The 23,148-nt window shown below is 37.7% G+C and overlaps 1 protein-coding gene across 2 annotated transcripts in view; it reads right to left on the bottom strand.

The window, feature by feature from the left end:
• Nucleotides 1–21,907, bottom strand: part of LOC101624732 (gamma-aminobutyric acid receptor subunit beta-2) — a 141,527-nt gene extending 119,620 nt beyond the window's left edge. Inside the window, exon 1 of one of the 2 annotated variants that reach the window (XM_012730187.1) lies at nucleotides 21,689–21,907. In XM_012730187.1, coding sequence (XP_012585641.1) covers nucleotides 21,689–21,894 — 206 coding nt within the window. In that variant the 5' untranslated portion in view covers nucleotides 21,895–21,907. Of the gene's footprint in view, nucleotides 1–10,424; nucleotides 10,472–21,688 lie in introns of those variants that run through there. The other variant, XM_012730188.1, reaches the window with a different exon arrangement.
• Nucleotides 21,908–23,148: the final 1,241 nt, after the last annotated feature.

Here is a 23,148-nt window from a genome sequence, read left to right as displayed (position 1 = left end):
CTGAGTTGTAAGTCACCTGGACAAAAGGGTTGACCAATGTTAACCTTTTTGCCCATGTAGCTCACATTCTGCATGATACTCACTAAGCCCTCTAGAAGATATTTTAAAAAATTTTTAAGATGGAACTTGGGCTGTAAGAAATTTAAAATCCAAACCTAGACACAAGATAAGTTGATCTAGAAAGATACTATCTTTGTAAACTGGGATATTTAATTTTGAGCATCAAAAATAAGAACAGCATAATGACAACAAAATCTCCACCTCTCTCATTTAGCATGTAATAAGCATCCCTACAATCTAGAATTAAAAACACAAAATAATTGAATTTATTTTATGTATAACTATTATGATTGGTCATATATGTTAGATAGTTGTAATATAAGAATAGAAACAAGGAAGTTGATATGAAGTTAAAGCCATGGTAGCAGAGGAAATTATCATTTAAGTGATGAAGGATGGATGATATTTTGTTAGTTGGGAGGATTTTCCAGTGAGCATGCAGCAATATCCTCAGGCTAAGTTCCAGGACATATAAGAAAAGTGGGTAGTTATTTGAATAATGAGTGTTTGCTGAGATTTATACTCAATGAAAGATTGGAAGATGACCAACTTTGGTTGACCTTAAATTCTAGACTAACAAGTTTATATTTTACTCATTGAAAATTTGCAGAGCGTAGTATGACAGAATATGAATTAAAGGGCTAACATGAGATACTTAAATCTGATATAGATGCCTAGAGGGTTCAATTATAAACATTATATTCTGGAGTATCAAGAGTGACCTCAATAAAAGACAATAGGGGTGGAGACTGTGATTAACTGAAAAAAAACACAACATATGAACAAGGTACCAATTACTCAGTTTTAGCTGATCATTATCATGTGGGAATTAACACCCAGTATTTGCAAGATTTAGATTTTTTTTGTTTTTTATGAAAAGACAATTAGGAAATTACATATTAATCTATATTTTACTGTTCTAAATCTCAAAAGTGTTGGTCAAATAAAATGCTTTCACGAATTGAATCTATCCTGAGGGCTGATGGCAAACAGTCTTTAATCTGTCATTTTATAAATGAGGAGATCAAGTCAGTGAGACATTAAGTGATTCACCTTAATTAACAGAGAGCAAATCAGAATCAGGTTGGGATCAGAACCAGCAGTAACTGTATCTGAAGTTAAACTAAAGAGCACTGCTGGAGGTTAAGAATTTACTGTAGGAAGCAGCATGAACACAGGTGTGGGCTAGGATAGCCCCAGATTTGTCTGCCACCTTCATTTTATTAATACCAGTTTTAAATTTTTATTTTTTTTTGTATTCAATGTAAACAATATAACAAATGATAACAGGCCAAAATAATGCTTAAGAAGCAAGTATAAGCATTCTGTTTTATTGCTATAAGTGCAACAAAGAAAAAGAACATACCATTTGAGCATTTGGAGTTGGGCACAAATACCAGTGCTTACAGTTGCTCCAGAGATCACTTGATGAGGTCAGTCTGTCTGTCTTTAAAATGGAACTAATGATGCTCAGCACAGAGTTGCTGAGAGTGATACAGAATTAGGTAACATGGTAACATGCTCTCATTCCACTTGTGTGATAATGTCATGAGTCTTGGTTATTAAAACATTTCTTTTAGAAAGTCAGGAAAGGACTTAAGGATTAGAAATGGGTTTTATGGTATAATAATTTATGGTGAAATTTCCTGGAAAGTATGATTAAAAGCTCAGCAATGATAATAGTTAATTAAGATACTAATAAGTGACAATACCATTCATGTAATATGGGTTGGTGAAAAATTCAGGCCATGTTAAAGCAGAAGTAAGGAAGGATGTGTAATACATATGGTTACTGAGATTAATTTTATAATGCAATACATTAAATTAAAGTCAGTTTTCACAGAGGAAATGAGCTGAGTTAGTATATTTTTTTTCCAGAAAATTGATGAATTGGGGAAATAAACAAGATTTACAATTGAACAAGAAAGTTCTGAATTTAAAGTTATGATTCCAAAAGACATTGATTGAATTTGCAATTTTGGAAAAGAGTTTGGATATTTGGAGATAATTCTGGATTTAAATCTGGACCTGATGATTCCAGCTCTATAACATTGGGGCAAGTTTTAAATTCTCTCTCAGTTTCCTTTCCTGTGAAATGCAGATAAGATGCTTACTTGACAGCCATGCCATTGAAAAATAAACAATATGATGTGTAAGAAGCACATAGTGTCTTCACTTTCGCATCCTGTGGGCTCACTGCATGGTAAATGTGCTTATTATCACTACTATCATCTATTTTAAGACTATGAATGAGGTCAAGAGGGAAATGACAGGATAATTTTCAAAAAGAAAAAAAAAAGAAATATGGGAACAATCAAAAATACTATTGCAAAAAAAACGCAATTAACATTTTTAACACATGCATTGTATGATGGTTTTTGTTTTAAAAGCAGTATAATTTATTTCAAGTCCAGAAAAACAAATTCCTGTTTATGCCTTCCTTTTACATAACTGGCAGAAGTATTCCATCTTAAAACTATGACAAACAAAACACACTAACTATACCTTATGTCTTGGTCCTAACGATGAGAAAATAATGAACAAAACTATTTAGGCAAACACCTTAACAATAAACAGAAGTCTTTTTACCTCTTTTGGAATGGAATTTCACACAGCCTTTATACACCTTTTTGAAAAAAGGATTTTTAAAGTTGCACAGCAATGAGAAATACAGCACTTCCTGTCTCAGATTAATTTAAAAATAAATATCCAACATTCATATTGTCGTAAAGTGATTTTTCAGTTTTTCCAATGGTCAAAAATAATATTTTATATTTTAACATAATTAGGGTAATATTTTATTTCAGTAAATATTGAGGTACCCACACTTATAAGATTGGTATTTGTGAATTACGAAATGTTCAACACAATTTTTGGAAGTGCTTTATTTATCTGAAGGATTGGGTCTTGTGCTCTTAGAAGTGAGCGCATAATACAGAGATGAATACTTTGGAGCGGTTAACTACTAGACCATAGGTTGACCTTTACCGACAACTAATGCCATGTTCAGCACATGTGAGTTTGGCTGCCTGTAAGGAGGACAAGACCCATCAGGGACCCACCTTCCCCAGGGAAGGTGCTCCTGCCCAGATTGTCCCCTCTCAGTAACCACATAGTCCTGGCAGACATCTGACTTTGTGCTCCTGGCTCACAGACACTGCTCTGCCCCATGACTGACACCAGAAGTCCAAGGGTGAATCATAACAAGCTTTTGGATGTACTGATACAAACACTGATCTTTCCCATGTGAATCTGAGTCCGCAGGAATGAGATGAACCCAATTTATACTGAAGAGCCTATTCCATTTTTGAGTGAAATGACTCTTTAGCAAGTCAAATGGATACATGCATGAGTCATGAGTGCAATGAACAATCAACTAAGGTTAAATGCAGTGCCTTCAACAGATCTCACAGAGAGGGACTGTGACAGGCACCTGGCATTCCAAGAGTCATTTGCATGCTGTCTACAAGCTAATTCAGTCATATGTTATTAAATCTACAAAAGGGGGCAAACTTTTGTTAAATTTATTTTTTACTGATTAACACTAGCTTATAGCACTGTAAGATTTAGGGGTACAGGTTCACACCTTTTCAAATGTCACCACACCATATTTACACTGTCAAAGCGTCCATATATCTTTCCCATAGCCACTCAGCTGCTCCTCCGTTTGCTCCCACTTCCATCCTTCCCCTCTGGTAGGCTCAATTCTGCAGCAGGATGTCTAGGTCTTTTTATGATTTAATTGTGTTTGTTCAAAATGATACATACTTTAACTTTTTATTGAATGTGAACCTTTTTAAAGCATTTATGGAAACATCTCACCAGAAAACTACACAGTGCATAATAACCATATAGTTAGCTAAATCTGGGGAAACACACCTGAGCACAGCATCTTGATGAAAATGTGATGACTTCTACACCTGAGAAAGTCCTCCCTATAGATCTCAACGTAAACTACTTCCTGACATCTCTTTCTTTAGATTAGTTTTCCTGGCTAATGGACTTCATATTAAGTGAATATGAAGGTGTGTTCTATTTTGCATGTTTTTTTTTTCTGGGGGGGGGAGGGGGGTTCACCATTATATTCACATTTATTGGGTCAGGGTAGAAATATCATCTGACTTCTGTACCAGTGGTTCTAATGAGGATCCTCACAGGGACTTATTCTATGTACAGTAATTTGGAGGAAGACACAACAGAAGTTGGAAAATAAGACTATATACTCACCGAGGTCATGCACATATATGTAATAACTTCTTCAGGTAGAACTATCAAGCATTTCTTGCTGATAGATAAATACATTATTAAACACCCAAACTATTAAAGCAAAAATCAGTTATCAAATTATAACAGAATTTTCAACAATTCTTTCATAGATACTGCCTTTGACCACAAGGTAACGACATTATTTTGCTCATCATTCCTTAATTATCCACTTCCTATCAATTCTTAATAATTTACCAATTAAGCACTTATCAATATTATTAAATTTTTTCCTAGTTATAATTTCTTATGATTATGAAATAGGTTATTTCCTTTTTTAAAAAATTTTTTTTGTATAGAATGACTGGTTTGTAGACAAGAGGTGCAAGAGGTGAGAGAATTCGCCAGAGAAAGAGTGGGGAGCGGAACAGGTGGGCCTACTGAAACACACTGTTGAGGAGAGAAGTGGGTTAGAGATCTGCTGCCCGATATCGGTTAGCTCCCTGGCTGGGGATAGAACTCAGGCCAGAGAGGTGATAGCACTGGTGATAACTCCTAGACGTATTGGGGAGCAGAACAGGCAGATCTGTGACATACACTGCTGAGGGGAGCAGTGGGCAGGAGAGGTCTGCCATACCATGTGGGTCATCTCTGAGGCAGGGCTCAAACTCATGCTTAAGTGGTTTTAGCTTCTTAGTGCTGTGCTTTAACCCACTGCACCACCAGGGAGGGCCCTAGATTATTTTTTATTAGAAGTCCCTGCACGATATATCTCTACTAATATTCAAATACTGAAAAGGTACTTATAAAATAGTAATTTATCTGTCTCTAAGTTTAAATAAAATATTATTCATTTGTTTAGTATTTTATGAAAATCAGATTATATTTTCTATTTAAGGTTTCCTTAAAGTGTATACTGAGTGGGCCCTCCCTGGTGGCACAGCTGGCAATAAAGCACAGCACTAAGAAGCTAAAGCCACTTCAGCATGAATTTGATCCCTGCCCTGGAGGTGACCCAAGTGACATGGCAGACCTTTCCTGACCCACCCGCTGCTCCCCTCAGCAGTGTAATTCCTCTGTCAGCCTGTTCTCCTCCCCACTCTCTCTCTGGTGAATCCTCTCACTGCTCCTGAGTCTCTGGCCTATACCTCAGTTCTGTATGCATAAATAAATAATACATACACATACACACACACACACATATATATATATATACTGAGTCTCTGTACAAATGTTGACATTTAGTTAGTATGAGAAAACTGTTACTGAAACATCTCAACCACCTTTTTCTATGTATTTATATTGTAGTATGATATTTTACAATGAAGAATCCCCCAATGGAAGGATTTACTGAATATTAGGAAATACAGCTTGGATTCGGGTTAGAAGTGGCACCCTGATTTCCCTTGGAACAAGACAAATTTAACATTATACCATTAAAATGCTTACATTTATAATTTTATCACTCAATATTTGTAAGCAACATTTCAGTACAAAAAACTTGCAATCAAATTCTGACTTGAAAAACATAAGTTGTTTTCTCTAGTCATAAAAAGGATGCATAAATGAGAATTAGATTGTCCACTCCTGATTAAAATTCTCAACGGCTTTCTTTGTCTTAAATAATATCCAAAATCTCAAATATTGCCAATGATAAACCTTTCTTTCTTCTCCAGCTGATCCCACTTAGGTCCCTACCTCCCAGTCCATTGTCAAGTCTTCTGAAATGTATTAACTTACCCTTAGTCCTTTGCTGCTATTTCTCTTACATGCTGTTTCCTTTACCTGGAATCCTCTTTCCTCTGCACTTCCCCACACTCTATTCCACGTGGTTAACACTTAGGTGTCAGTTTACAAATTACTCTTTGCTCTCAATACACACCCCCACACACACCTGTGCATGTGTGCACAAACACACCTCAAATTAATTACTTAGAAAACTGTTTTCTAAACTTCATATGAAAGGAACAAGGTGCTCAGGTAGTGATATGTTCTGGAAGCAGATAGAGTTTTATAACCACCTTACAAAGTAGGCAACAGTGGCCAGTGAAATCAGATGACTTTACAAGAGGATACTAGAAATCTGGTTGGTTATCAGTCATTACCCCAAGGGCAGCACAGATTTCTCTCCATATTAACTGATCTAGTTTGACCAATAGACATGTCCCATCCCCAAGATGAATTAGAGCTTATTTGCTATTACTGCCACAGAGTGCAACTATACAGATGTTATACTATTCCTTGAGAACCTAAAAGTACTCATGCATTCGACTCAGTTTCTCTTCATAAAAGTTGCACTGCACTTTGCCTATGACAAGTATACACAATTATTTTTAAAATCCATTAAATAGAGAAAAAATATGATTAAAAATGAAAAATTCTCTGAAGAGGGGTGAATTATACCTCTAAATTACATATCGTGTTGTAAACCAGTATTATATCAATAAAAGACACTTTTTAAAGAAAAAAACTAACATAAGAGAGTAAATGAAAGCAATGAAATCCACCTAAATTTTCCAAAATAGAGGATTGACAACATATAGTATTACCCACAAATACGATAGATTATAGTGTTTTAAAAATACAGTAGAAAAAAATGAAGGAACACTCACTACATAATATTAAGTAAATAAAGAAATCATAAAATGGGCATATAACAGAATAACTGTTTTATGTGAAAAAATACTCGAGGCATGCAAAGGGAACTACTTAACCTGGTAGTGATAGTTATCTCTGAAAAGTAATCTTCCTTTTAACATTTGATACATTTTATGATTTTGTCTTCCCAATTTTCTATGGAAATTATTCTATGCATTATTTAGGTAACCAGAAAACATATGCCAAACTTTTATTAACAGAATCTAAGAGAGGGAAGAGAAATAACATTTCTTGAATACAACTATACAAGATGATTGAAAGAGGACCAGATAATTTTTGATACTTCCAAGTGCCTCATTACTTTGCAAACACATGATTTGCAACAAAGCCAATCAAGATGCAGCAGATTTTGTCAATATAGCCCATGGATGGAGCTCGGACATGCTCAATTGGATTATCTTAAAGCAATATCCCTTATCTACAAAATATATGGTTGAAATTTAAATTTGTGAGATTTTCTTCCTATAACATAGGAGCTGTAGCTAATAGAGTAAATTATTAAACCCTTACATATCTTCAAATATGACTGATTATTTAAAAGATTTACTTATGCATACAGAGCTGGGGTGCAGGCCAGAGGTTCGGGGTGGTGAGAGGATTCACCAGAGAAAGAGTGGGGAGCAGAATAGGCGGACTGTCAAAGTACACTGCTGAGAGGAGCAGGGGCGGCTCAGGAGAGGTCTGCCACGCCATGTGGGTCACCTCTAGGGTGGGGATTAAACTCATGCTAAGTGGCTTTAGCTTCTTAGTGCTTGTTTTAACCCACTGCGCCACAAGGGAGGGCCCAATGACTGATTTTTAATAAATTATCATAAATCATGTTTGAATTAAAAGGTAAAGGGGAGCAATAAAGAAAAAATTCCAACCACATCAGGAGTCAAGTAAACTGGGATCCAATATTTAACACTATCATCATCAACTGTGACTTGGCTAATTGTCTAACATCGCTGGCATTCACTTTCTTGTTTAAAATACCTATCTTGGAGCCTCCCTGGTGGAGCAAGGGGTAAAGTGTCAGCGCTATGAAGCTTTCAGCAGCCACTGTCGTACCAGTTCGATCCCTGACCAGGGAGCTGACCCACATGTCACAGCAGACCTCTCTTGTCTTACCCACTGCTCCCCTCAGCAGTGTATTTCAGTAGGTCTGCCTGTTCTGCTCCCCACTCTGTCTCTGGAGAATCCTCACTCCCTACCGTACCCCAGTTGTTCTATGTAAAAATAAATAAAATCTTAAAATAATAAAACAAAATGCCTATTTCTTGGAGTAGATGCATACAAAGCATTTAATACAGTGGGTCTGACACAAAATACTTAATAAGCAATCATTCAAATAAACACATAAGCCAATGAATGAATGGTCTAAAAAAAGTCACATGGAGCAAATAAAATACGATTAGTTAAAGAGTATGTACTGGACCCACTTGGAGCATGTATGTCTTATGGTACATACAGTCTTCTTATGGAGAATCTTCTAGCATCTGTACACAAAGGCAGTCATTTTGCTGATCAGTGGCCACATGGAAAATTCAGAAGATATCACACCCTGATTACCCACTGTGAGGAATTTTCCTGTAGAGTACCAACAGGCTCCTCCCATCACACAGACAGATATATGGAGATGTGTGCCCATTCCCAGGGCTGGTTATGACATCTGTGGCACACACAGGGCATTTCTATCTAGGGGCCCCTGGATACCACAGATGACAGACTCTCTGTGACCATCTTTTAGGTGAGATCACCAAGAATTCCCAGACACTGACACCCATCTGCTCTGCCCTGCCATCAAATTGCAAAGCATGTCTCTTCTCTTTTTTTGATCTTGGAGTCCCCCTCCAGCCCTGTGACATGCTTCCCCATCTGTTCATGCAGATGGTGGTAAGCGGAAAGTCTGGTGTCCCCAAATCCCTTCTGATTCTATCAGTTCTCTGTTACCTAGAGCAATGGGAAAAAGAAAGGAGGAATCAAAAGCCATATTCTCAAGCACTGTAAGGTCATGTTTGATAAAAGGAATGTACACATGATCAGGACCTGGTTTGAAGTGTGTACAGTCTACACAGCTAAGCCTTTCCCTGACAGCCTCCTGAGTTAAGCTGTGTCTGAAATAATTCATAACACCCAGAACATGGGAGAAATGTTCCTCAGTCCCAGCAGATCTTAGTAGTCAGTGACTAATGATTTTTCTGAATTTGGTGCTAAGGATATTGTACACCCTTTTCTACATGTGCCTATACAAAATGAAAACTTGTAAGAACAAAACAACTTTTTACAACTATATAAGGTTGTCACTAAACAACAGTAATTTGAATTTATACTATTTAAAATACTGCAAAAGATGAAATTGAGACAAGCAATTCACTTAAAATGGAAAAGACCACAGACCAGGCATTAATTGAAAAGCACAAAATAACAAAGGAAAAGCCAGCCAGGAATATAGTTGCTTCTTGATCTAACGTGTTTTAGATTTTGAAATCAAACAAACATTAGAACTAACGCTTTCTGTGTTTATACAGACTTAAATCAGCCTTTTAGGTGACTTTAGAGTCTTAAATTTTCCCAAATTGGAAGTTTAATAATCAATATTATAAATGTCTTCAGCTACCTAAAAGTAGATTATCCCTGCTTGATATGATTTAGAAGCTTATATTTTGGTTCTGAAAAGATGATTATGATTACTAATTTATATGGAAAAAATTTAGCATTCCCAGATAAAAAATAACGTGCAAATAATACTTTATTACTTTTACAGACAGGAAAATATTTGTAGGTATTATAAAATGGCGATAAAACATAACCACAATTTTATGGGAAAAAAAAAAAGTCAAAGAATACAGAGACAAACTTTGCCTAATTTAGCATAGCTATCTCCGAAGATATTTCTTCTTCTAACATTTGATATTTTTAACTCTTTACTTGCCAATTCTCTATAACTAATGTATTGTGTAGATAAATAAAAAAACATATCCTTGCTAAAAGAAAGGAAGGGGAGTGAGGACTAGGGGGGGGGGAAGAAAGAGGAAGGAAAGGGAAAGAGAAGAGAAGGAAAGAGAAAGAGTGAGAGAAGAGAAACAGAAAGAATGAGCAACAGAGAAATGGTCCTCAGAGAAATACGCTTTCTTATGTCTAGAATTTTAGAGAAGTTATTTTCACTCCTGTGTTCATGCTGCCCTGTGTTCTTTCTCTGCATGCTATTCCCCAACCCCAGCTACTCAGGTAGTTGCACACATTTTTCCTACTTGAGAATGATCTCACCAACCTCTTCTCACTAGCGCATAATGACTGGCTGTAAGTGGAAGCAGTTTACAAAGGCTCTAGAATTAATCCTTAGGGAATAGCATCAGTCAGCAGTGAATACACAGATCAGCCATATGCTCAAGTAGTAAACAGTTTTCACGATCACACTACAAACACTCAGTTGGACAGAGATGCACTGCTGTATCCTTTATATTTCACATGCCAAAACAAACTCAACCAAGCATTCCAGACAAATGACCCAGACTACTTACTTATGACCTGGGAAAAATATCTCTGCAAGCAAATGTGTTTCCTTTCTCCACACATAGTAGTCTTCCTTCACTTCTTCCAGCTCCTTTCTTTACCTCATAGCACAAGCAGAAACCATGTGTGTTCACTCATGTGCATGCACACACACCCACAATGAAGTACACACAAGTCCTAATAACAGAAGAGACTTTGTGCTAAACAAAGACTACAGTAGCTATGCCCTGCAATCAATGGGAAGCAAGCCACATTTCTACTCATAAAGCACTTGGTGATCATGAATAAAAAGAACATTCCCCCTTGAACTCAACTATAATGAATTTTCAGAGGCATATGTCTGAAAAGCGCCAGCTCTCATTTGAAAATGCTTTCTCATTGACTCATTGTGTGATAGAGGCTAATGTGGGTCACCTACATTCCACCTTGATGCAATTCTCTCCACCTTCACATCACTGTGTGTCTCTTAAAATACTGCACTGATTGCAAATGATAAAGAAATATCAACAAACACAGTGCCAATTGGGAACCCCTCCACAGTCACCACATATTTACATTTTATTCATAATACAGGGTGCCAAATTCATGGCAACTGCTGATTCTTTTCTTGGCTCATAAGAGGAAAGGTAAGTGGGACAGATTTTTTTTTTTACCACATTCAAACATAATAGTTTTCTAAAAATGCTAACCATTTGATTTGAAGCTTCTCCCTCCACTCCAGTGTTTCATTCAGTATGCAGATCTACCACTTAAAAACATTGCTGACTACTGGACCTTTGCCACCTGCACTGAGATAGAACCATAAGATAAACCCTGCAGAGACCCTGGGCCATTTCTCTGGTCCACAGAGCAGCGCTGTGGTGAAATGGCAAACAAAGGCTCATTCATCAACATTCATACAACAATTACATTCCAATGACTCTTTGCAGACAGGCACTGTTTGAGGTGGGGACCCAGTAAGAAATCATCAGTGTCCCTGATCCTTGGGTGCTTATATTCTAATGGAAAGAAAGTGGGTACACTTGTTTGTGAAAACAAAATACAGTTATGTGAAAGAGGAAACACAATAGCTAAGCTATGGAAAAAGCCCAAATGCTCCAAAATAGATAAATAGATTAAAAAGATGTGAGTATCTACACCATGGAACACTACTCAGCAATCGAAAGGGATACATTCATGCCATTTGCAGCAACATGGAATGAGATGGAAAAGATTATACTAAGCAAAATAAGTCAAGAAGAAAAAGACAAATATTGTATGATTCACTTATATGTGGAATATAGAGAAACTGAACAAAGGGTCAGGAAAAAACAAACTTGCAGGCTTATCATAGATTTAACACAAAAAATTAGGGGAGGGAAGGAAAAGGAGGTCAAAACAGGGAGGGGAAGAGCAACCGGTACTCTGGAGAGAGATCACAGGGGGTATGGTGGTGGTGGAAGAAGTACTGGGCAAAATCAAATACTGTACAAAAATGAACAATGATGTAAGAAAATAAATAAGTGAATTTAATAAAAAATAAGCTCTTTATTAGGTACCTACTGTGTGCTGGGGGTGCTGAAAGAGTCACGTTAGTTAATTGTTATCATACTTAAATGCTATCATTTAAGTTATAGGAATTTAATTTAGAATTGTTAGGTAATTTCTTGGAAAAAAACAAAGTCTGTAAAAAGAAACTAGAATGTGCTTCTTACCCACTAATCTATCCTTTCTCTCTCCCACTCTGTTACACATCTTCATCCTCCACTAACCTCCAGGCTTTGAGATGCAGATTTGGGCTGCCTCATTGGCCTATGTGTCTTCCCAGCACCTGGTATAGCGTTGGTAACCACTAAGGATTTACCCCTGTCATTCCATGCTCTGGCCAAATATCCATGCCACTCATGACAGGCGATCACAAAACAGGTCAGTCAGACCATGGAGCAATCTTAATAAAAGCAAAACCACCTTACAAGTAACTTAATGTATGCCAAATACATCACTAAATGTTTTGTAATTATTCATCCAACTAATCCTCTCAATAATCTTACAGGTAGTATTTTGCTGGTGATGGAGTTGAATCTCAGATAAGGGAGCACAGCAAGTGAGTGACAGAGGAAGGAATAAGGCAGCCAAACACCCGCCCACGCTCCTGACATGTGCACTCCTGCTTCTCAGTGGGCAGCGTACATGATGTCCTGCAACACAATGATGTAAAATGCAGGGAGGCATCCTAGGTTCCTGATAGCAGAAGCAGCTTTGGGCTTTATCCTAGTCTTTTTCAGCAGCTTCCAGTCAATCTCACGAATGCTGGAATATAAAGGCTTAATTATTTTTCTTGATTATGGCTAGTGAGAATAATCCAGCATGGTATGAGCATCTTTCTCCAACAATTTTTGGTCAGTTAGCATTTAGTTGCCTTTTATTCTGTTCATATGAATGCAAGTAGTGAGTTGCTTCTGAGACGTGAAACTGCGTCTCATAATTGCCGCGTCCGGCTAATTGCCGCGTCCGGCTAATCGGAGCCGAGTCCGGCGAGGGACGATGAGGTTAAAGAAAACACAGGACACCAAGGTTCTTCATCCAGGAGTCTCTCTCTTTATTGTCCATGACCCCCTTTATATATCATTAGGCAGTAAGGGTGGGAGTTTGGAGGAGAAGAGTGGAGATTTACTGAGAAGGAGGTATGGGGGAAGTGAGGAATTTCTCTTATCACACCTCAGCCGGCAACTGCCAGACGCCTGCACTCCCTATGGCGCAGGTGTCGGCGCTCCCTCACTGCCTTTATGGCGCCTCAGGCTGTTAGGTAGGATGACCACAAATCTGCGTCCACCTTATCGGTTCAACCATCTGTTGCCATGGTAGCACAGCGGTGGTGCATTCCTCGGGGTCCCAAGAGCTGGGTGCAACCAAGCCACCAACAATATTTCATACTATGGTGACTGTGAGTTGTGTTATTAGCCTATCTTCTGCTTTCCAAAGGGAATGCTTACTTTATTGTGACCTCTGGAATAATGAGATAAGGAGGGACTAGAATCTTCCCTTACTCCTATTTAGCAAATCAGGTAATTATCCTTTTACTGTTCTTTAATCTTTTTTTTTTTTTAAAGATTTATTTATTTGTACATACAGAACTGGGGTACAGGCCAGAGACTCAGGGGCAGTGAGAGACTTCACCAGAGACAGAGTGGGGAGCAGAACAGGCAGATCTACGAAGTACACTGCTGAGGGGAGCAGCGGGCCGGTCAGGAGAGGTCTGCCACGCCATGTGGTCTCCTCCGGGGGCAGGCGGGGATCGAACTCATGCGGAAGTGGCTTTAGCTTCAACCCGCTGCGCCACCAGGGAGGGCCACTGTTCTTTAATCTTTAACGAAAAATGTTTGGATATAATTTCCATAGTTTGGATAATTTTTTTATCTCCTGCCATCTTTTTTCTCCTCATGGGGCAGAAGTCTGAAAATCAAATCTTTTTAATATGTTCTAGAAAATAGAGCTTTTCTCTAGTGTACACTGGGACTTTCCCCAATAGTCTAGTAGACAAAGGTACTTTGCCAGTTGACTGGTGGTTAGAAGCATGGCTAATGCAGTTCGATACTGTCCTGCCATATTAGACCAGCTTTGATTCTAGAGTTAGGATCAAGAATCTCAAAGACAGAATGTTTTAAGTCCTCCATATGAAAGAAAATGTAGTATTTCTTTGGGCAATTGCCTCCTGAATGATGTGGTATAAAACCAAGTTACTTCAATCTGGCTAGAAGTCATGGAAGAAGTACCTCTGAAGTTTCTGAAAGCCACAGAACACTGTGGTCTCCAGGCTTCCACTAAACTTTCACATATTTGGTTAGTTAAACTGAGACTTAATCTAACCTTACAGTGATTGTTTTTCCTTAGACTGTAATCCTGTTGAAGCTGCAAACCATGATATATAGTTTGGAAATTGAAGAGTTTACAAGTCTCTAGACCTCAAGCTATAATGTCCACTGCTTTTTCTTGCACTGGGTTATTGAGAAAAGGTAGGAACCATTTCAAGATGAAGAGTTGAAGTGATACTAAGTCATAACTCAGGAATATTCTATACATTTTCTATGTATGGGAATAAGAAAGGTTAGCCAAAATCAGGGCATAGGTTAAAGACTCAGAGCCTACTCATCTATTTGTGAATAATGGCTATGCAATTATTTAGGGGGATAGTGACATTAGTTCTTTATAGGGTCTCCCTGGTGGCACAGGTGTTAAGTCTCAGCACTATCATGCTATCACCACTTTGACCTGAGTTCAATCTCCAGCCAGGGAGTTAATCTATTTAGGGTGCAGCAGACTTCTCCTGTCAACCCTTATGCTCCCCTAAGCAGTATATTTCAGTATATCTGTTCTCCTCACCCTGTCCCTGGTGAGTCCTCTGGTTCCTCCCACCCACCCCCGCATCATATACCTTTTTTTTTTTTTTTTTCCTTTAGGCATTCTTTATAGCCACCTTGAAAACTGAGTGTTCTCTACTGTTTTTACACCAACATTTTTAATAGTTGCTTTCACTAAGAGCCTTTTGCATCTACCTACCTGGACAGACTTCATTGTCTCAGACTTTCAGATGACTGACATGGGCTCTGAGTTCAATTCTGATCCCTGGAACTCACTAGCAAGTTATTTACTTCCCCAAAGCCTCTGTTTCTTCAACTATAAAATGGAAAAAAATGTAGCCTGCTTCACAGGAGAGTTTCATGTTCCATGAATTTTCAAGGCTTTGCATACACAAAGTTCTCAAAAAAATGTCATCACCAGTACTATTACCCCACTACCACTTTCTTCTCATTATGCCAGTGTTCATTTATATTTGCTTTCAAGAGGCCTTTCTCTAATTAAAAATCTATCTGAGTGAACTCATTAAAGAGACTAGCTAGTCTAACTCGGTATTTTCCAAGCAAAAATTCGCTACTTTTATGAAATCACTGTGTTGTAAAAGGCATTACAAATGTGATTAGACTCATATTTAAATGGACACTGAAGACAATGTGCATTGCTTCAAGGTTTGATTTATGGCTGTCCCTTTGGCTGTTGTTCAGTATTAACACAAAGATCAAATGAAGACAAGTGCATACTTGTAAAATTTTTGCTTTTGTATATATGCTTGTGTGTGTGTATCTGTTTATAGGTATAAAATGACATATATATTAATTTGTAGCTAAGTATGTACACACACATTTGCATCCATATGTATGCATATATATATCTGCGTAGAACACACATATTCTTCTTTATATACACCTAGATGCATACATATACATGCATGCATATACAAACGGATATGTCTATCAATAGGTATAAACATATTTATAAGCAAATAAACTCATATCCACAATAGATATGCACAGCAATTTAAATCATCCACTTGGAAGTAGTTTATTCACATAAAGTAGCATAAGATGAAATAAAATAAACTGAGGATCGGCCCTCCCTGGTGGCGCAGCGGGTTAAAGCACAGCACTGAGAATCTGAAGCCACTTCCGCATGAGTTCGATTCCCGCCTGCCTCCTGCCCCGGAGGAGACCACATGGCGAGCCAGACCTCTCCTGACCCGCCCGCTGCTCCCCTCAGCAGTGTACTTCGTCAATCTGCCTGTTCTGCTCCCCACTCTGTCTCTGCCTGAGCCTCTCACCGCCCCTGAGCCTCTGGCCTGTACCCCAGTTCTGTATGAATAAATAAATAAATCTTTAAAAAAAAAATAAAAAAAATAAACTGAGGATCTGGCTACTCTCCACAATGACAGTGTTTTCAATACCCAATCAGATATGTGCCAATAGTTCCATAGGAATGTATGTAAATGTAGCTTTGCTGTATGTATATATAGTCACAAGCCTATGAAGAATAGCATGACCTTAAAATAAGGTCACAAAATCAGGAGGACCAGTACTCTCAATAAAAACTCTGCTCTGCTGGACAAAACATGTTTACTCAACATTTCCATAAAGATGAATTAAACCAACTGGGAAATTTCAAGTTAAAAATTGTCATATTAAAATTTGCTAATCAACATTTTGGTGTGGGATAGTTACTCGCTGTGATGAAACTTTAGGAGAAGAGTAGGAAGATAAAGTCAATAAAACACTACCTGTCTAAATTCATTACAGGCTAACATTATCCTTTGCCATTTTCCCAATGACAGAACATACATAGCAGGAGGCAGTTAAATTGCCTTCTGCTTCCTGCTGGATCTTTCTTTAAGAATGTGAACCTTTAATCAGAAGTGACATGTTTCTGATCTAATGCTACCTAGGGGAGGTGTGTAGGCCCAGACAGTCAAGGACCTCCCTTACATCAAAGACAGCTATTTTTAGATGGGTCAGTGACCACTGACAGTGTAAGATTGCCTTTCTTTCCATAAGACCTGTCCTCATAAAATCGGTCTCAGTACATCTCTGAGACATGATTCAGTGTGACTACAAATTACAACAACATACATTATATTGTAAGTCGTGCTACCAATAGTTTTACCTGTCACTAAAATGTTGTTTTATGTAAACATATTTTATATAAAGAGATACATATTTAGCAAATCCCTATATCCGACATTGGATAAAGAAAATTATCCCAACTATGCCCTACAATGGTGAAAGAAAGATGGTGAGAGCATGACAAAGCATATTTATGATACATTGATTATTATAGAAAAAATGAGATCACAAAATAGTATGTGCTATGTGAGCCTTTTTATGAAAAATTACCTATATCACTTTCTCTAGAAAAATACCTGGAAGAACACAAAGCAAAGTGCAGGTTGTGATTACCTCTGCAAATTAGGATCAAGGGTAACTCTATTTTCAATATTTTATAGTGAATATTATAAAAACATTTATAACTTTAAATGATAACTATCAGCTAATATTAGAAAAGTGTTTTAATTGTGCTTATTGTAGCTTTTAAAAAATGTAATATAAAGCTATCACATAATGATGGTATAAGTAATACGAAGTCCAATTCAGGTTTAGTTTCTAAATTTTAATAAAATGCAAATTGTTATGCTAAAAAAGTCATCAATTGATAATTTAATTTTCTTATACACCTGAATATAATGAATCTGTTTTTGATTTCTTAATTATTTAATTAATCAGAGGAATTTTTTTTCAGACTATGCAATTGCTGAGGCACTAAAATGTCATGATAAAAAGACTAGTGGAAGGTCTAACAGTATATATGCTATGCATTAGCAAAATCACTGTAGATGAGATTTTGCAAGCTATTATAAAGGTTAGAAATCATTAAGATGAGTAATTATAAGAACCACTAATAGTAAACTAGAATGCAGGTTTCCTGATTGTTTGCCCAGTGTAAATATTCATTAGCTTTTGAAAACTAACAAATGTCTCCTAAGTAACAGTCTGTATTTATAAATCTGTTTTTACCTGCAAATGCTTTAGCTGGTTTCATTACCAGAAAATCTGTATTTTTCCATCATTTCTACTTGAAATGTTCTGAAAATGATTTGACTGGGCCAATTTCATTTTGGAACAAATATAGTTGATCTGTTAGATATATTTGCTTTATAAATTGCTAGGGATCCTTCTGCCTTGTCAATTGAATGCCAAAGAAAATATTTTCCCCTTGAAAGAATATCTCCTAGGAGGGGGGGGAAGTAAACATTATTTTAAAATGAACACTAACATAAGTATGTATACAAATTAATAAAAAAAATAAGGAGGAAGAAAAAGAATATCTCCTGACATGAATCTCCAGTGTATCATAAAAGACAGGGGTTTGATTTATGATCAACTTTGTTTAACTGCACTAACAACCAGCCAAGAATAAAGGAGATAACCTATGCTTAAGGGTTTCGGTATTCTTTAGTCGCTATCTGCACATAAAGCCTAGGAAAAAAGTGTTATTCATAACTTTCCTTATTTTTTCCTTGAGATTTTTAAGAAAAAGTTGAGAAAATAGATGTGTGATTGAGCACAATGAAAAAAAAAAAGGAAAGTTTTGGTTTCAGAGAAACCCTCCAACACAACACGTGATTATATGGAAGCCACCAAGTGCATGCACCAAATGAGGTCCTGGGCTTGTTCTATAGGGTGATCTTTAAGGCCAGTTGGGTCCCAAGCCCATCACCTAACTCTTTATCTAAGACTGCCAGACAGAACAACTGGGAGTAACTAGCTCTACTTGACAATCCTATAAGTTTTTTTTAATCACACCCCTTATTTTACTCCAGATATACGTGGTCAAATCCTTCCCCATTCACTTAGATCCACTATCTCCCTCCCACTCTTGTCATTATAGACAGAGGGACTCATGTCTCACTTCACAGCATCATGGAAAGATAACTGGGATAAAGCACTGTAACATGGAATTACTGAGCAGGCACTCAAAGTTCTCTTCTGATTACTTATCCACTGTCTCCAGTATCCCTTCATTTATTAAATATTAAGTAATTTCAAGTACTTAGTATGCATGAATAGGTACTATGTATGCCTGACATATAATTTCATTTTTCTAGTCTATTAGATTATAATTTGTTTTGGGGTTCATTGATCATTGATTTAAAGGGTGACTGGGTTGTAAAAATTAAAATTAATATCACCTAATTTATCTTCCCTTTTTATATAGGTGGAAATTAAAACCTGGAGAAGACCATATCTAAAGTTCAAACTAAAATCTGATTTCCATTGTCATTATATTTTGTTAAGGAACTCGGTTCTCTTGCCTATTTGTGTATATTTATATACCTGCACAGCATTAGAACTGTTTCCTGATAATTATCAACCTGAAGAGCAACAGAGTGACTGATAGTAAATTGCTAATCTGTGTGCTTAGTGATGGGGAAGCCAAAAACAAATCAGAATCAAAACAGTAAAAACTTAGCTTAAAATATGTTCTGTATTTCTAAATCTCAAGCTCCATTTTCTGAACTTTCCAAGGCCACTGTAACTTTATGGAAGCTTAATGAGTAGCTGGGTGCTATCTTTAACCTCCTACTATTCAAAACCAGCACATGCAGACAGAAAGGCTGGCTGTGTATGGTCAGAAGCAATGGGCTGGTGCTGGAGAATGAGCCCGAGTCATCCTCTGTGGGTTATGGGTTAGATTGTGTCTGTGGTCATGGATACCACTGTCTGTGGTCACAGATCCCTCTCTCTCTGGCAATGGCTCCCTGGTCTGTGGTCACGGATCCCACTGCCAGAGCTTCACATTACTCAGAATAGATGACCTCATTTTCAGACACAGCAACAGAAAGTATGGATGAGTCTCAACTGCCAAGAGATCAGAAATAGCATTCCTGGGCTGTAGACTTTTAAGTCTTGAGAGCTATTTCCTAGAGAACAGAACAAGAGATTCCTAGGCTTCTGGAGCATCACATTTTTTTTTTCTTTTACAAATTTTAGCATGAAGAATTTCAAACATGCAGACCGACTGAAATGATAACACAACATGCACCTATCTATCCACAATTAAATTCAACAGCACTGACATCTTGCATACCACTTTGTCTGTAATATGTTTTTACTGCCTAAGTATTGCACTGAAGAAAACCTAGGAAGAGAAACTTATTTAGATCTGGTGAATCATGAGGTCCCCTCCTGCCACCTCATTCCTGCCAATCTTTGCGGATTCTAGGAAGGGAGCTCCTTCAGCTCGAGGCCTTTTTCTATCTGAGTTCTCGGTCAGTGCTTCACTGTTTAAAGTTTTTTCAGTATAGGTTTCTATTGCTGCCTTTTAGTGTCCCTCATTGAGACTAATGACCTTGTCACTACCAAGTTGTTGACAATGACATTAACCTGTGCCTCAAAATGCCACACAGCACAAGTCACTTCTGAGTAAAAAGGCCGTAGGGCCAGTCTGGAGCCAGAGCTTGATATAGATGGTCCTCTCACTTAATTCACTGCCTAGCGGGGAGTGTATTTCTATGTCTCCTTCTGTCTTTTCAGGATCTGTTACTAATTCTTATTAAAAATTTTGACTTTGCATTTCCTATCCCCTCTCCAGCCCACATGGCCGTTCTCAAATCAAGGTCTTTGTAGGAAGTTTAGCACTCTGTATGTGACACCACAGTTCTCTCCAGTAGCAATTTGAAGCCCACCACTCAAGCTCCTTTCAGACTTGGCCAGTCAGCTTATTTTCTGTGTCCTCTTTCCCCACTTCCTGAGATATATCTATATGCAGGAACTGTGTCTGATTCATCTCTTCACATCTTGTTGTGGCTAAAACCACGTACAAATACATACTCTACCTTATCTAGCCCCTCTCTCCCTTCTCAATAGTCAACTGCCATTTTCTCTACAGATGTGATCAACAAAGAAGCAAGTTTCCCAGGCAATGTATAAGTCTGATTCATGGGATATACCATATGAAAATGAGCTGCAGATAGAACAGGTACAAAAAACATGTGTGTGAGAAGACTCCTAGTATAGAGGTGAAGCACTTGACTCTGAACTTGGAACATAATTTAAATCCCATTTTCACAGTTTAATGTCTGTATGACCTTAGGCCAGTTCCATCAGCCTCCGTTTCTTCCTTTGACAAAAAAGATCACAACAGTGACTAACTTCTGAATTATAATTAACTATACTAATGAGTGGAATACACTTAGCTCAATGTCTGACCCCTAACAAGTGTTCAACCACATATACAGAGTACCCTTTCATTATCATTATTCTCATGACAAGGATAGCCATCTATTTCCATAAGACAGAAAAGACCAGAGGCAATTGAACACTTCAGAATTTAGAGTCTCTTTTCCTTTATCAAGCAGCAGAATTCTTTCTATAATACTGTTTTCCAGTCAGGCAGGCATCTTTTTTCATTATTCCCCCCCCCCCTCCAGGAAACCATCTACTGCTTCTATTATAAAACAAACTTTAGAAAGAAGAAACTCCTCTAATTTTTCAAGTCATCCTCACCCAAGGAGCAGAGCACCCCAACTGTTCCTGACATAATACATTCACTAGTGTAAATTCATTCTTAATAAACATGAGGTGACAACAAATATGTGGCAATCATCTTTTCTTCCATTATAAGGATGCCATTTGTATCAGCTATTTTGATATTGTTCATCCCTGTTCCTTAGGGAAAGCAGCTTTAGGACTGGTCGCTGATATGAGAAGATAATTCAGAAAAAACTCAGACTTAACTGGGGGTAAGTTCCTTTGTCATGCTCACCTAAGCTCTCCACTGCCCACTGGACAGGAGGTTTAAGTGCTTAGCAGCAGAACTGAAGAGGTAGATAGCACATCATTTCCCTCCAGTGATAAACCAATGACTGCTTCATTCAGGAAAGCTTATGTTTTGAAATAAAATTACAGACCTGAGGCCATACAGGACTGTCCCATCCGGATGCAGGCGGATCATGCGGTTCTTGACCGTCACCCCGTGCACGAAAGACTTCTTGTCATTCAGAAAGTAGGTATCTGGCACCCAGAGCTGGTCTGCCACTCGATTGTCCAGAGTCAGGTTTAAAGGTATTACGTTATAGGACAGCCGCTTATCCCTCCATGCTTGCTGAAAGTACATTGTCAAGGTATAATCCTATGAATAGAAGGAAAAGAAGTTGAGTTTGCACCCAAATGAATTTGAGAGCTAGACCAATCCTTCAGTATTCATGATAAAACAAAATATATTCAGTCAAGCACTATAACCACGTATTATAAACATATACAGACAAGAAATAATGACTACTTCATTCTTACTGAACTCCTTCTGTGTGTCAGTCACAGTGACAGGCACTATAAATGTAGAACTGAAGTGGCTATATCCTTGTGAAGAAAGATGGTAGGAGATAATAATTTAATAATTAATTTTATCTCTCAATATGGGGATTTAACACAGGGTTGTTTTAGGTGGGACATCACATTTTTTTATTGAGATAACATTGGTTTATAATAATATATGCTACACATGTATATATAGTTTTCATTGCCCCCCACCCCCACTCCCAGGAAACCATCTACTGCTTCTAATATAAAACAAATTTTAGAAAGGAGAAACTAATCTAATTTTGCAAGTCATCCTCACCCAAGGAGCAGGGTGAAATATCAATGTCTACCTCTATATAGATTTCTCTGAACCATACCCTTTAGGTGTATGTCATCACACCACACCCAAAACCATAGCATCCACCACAGTTCACTGCATCCCCTTTCTGGTATGCTCTTTCTTCTCTTCTTCCCCACTTATAATTTCAATTCTACAGTCGTAGTTGAAATTTGCATTGAGAACAGATAAAGAGTCCAAGCTACTGACTGTGAGATGAATGTCCAGGGCAGAAGGAAATCTGCAAAGACCCTCCCCACTTATAATTTCAATTCTATAGTCAGTAGTTAAAATTTGCATTGAGAACAGATAAAGAGCCCAAGCCACTGACTGTGAGATGAATGTCCAGGGCAGAAGGAGATTTGCAAAGACCCTGAGATCAGAATGAGCCAGGCATGTTCCAAGAACAAAAAGGACACCTGTTTGTTAAACTCCAAGGATTCACAAGGAGAATCAAGACAAGATTAGCCTGTGCATTTCCATTTAGCAAGGAATACACATTTAAAAGCAATAGCTCTAAAGCTTTTAATTCATTACATTGGTAACTTTGAGTCTGCCAATGAATCTTAATAGATCTAATCAAGTGGGGTTTCCCTTGCACTGAAGACTCAATATTGCTTGAAAGTGAGTCCTACGATAATGGTCAAGCAGTCTACACCCCAGCTAACGAGGAATAGTGAGCAGTGGGCTGGGGGCCCCAAGTCAAGCATTCCCCAGCTGTTTCTATGAGTGGAA

This window comes from Condylura cristata, unplaced genomic scaffold (assembly GCF_000260355.1).
Source record: "Condylura cristata isolate star-nosed mole 26May11 unplaced genomic scaffold, ConCri1.0 scaffold00026, whole genome shotgun sequence".
NCBI lineage: Eukaryota > Metazoa > Chordata > Mammalia > Eulipotyphla > Talpidae > Condylura > Condylura cristata.
This window is presented reverse-complemented; position numbering and strand designations above follow the sequence as displayed.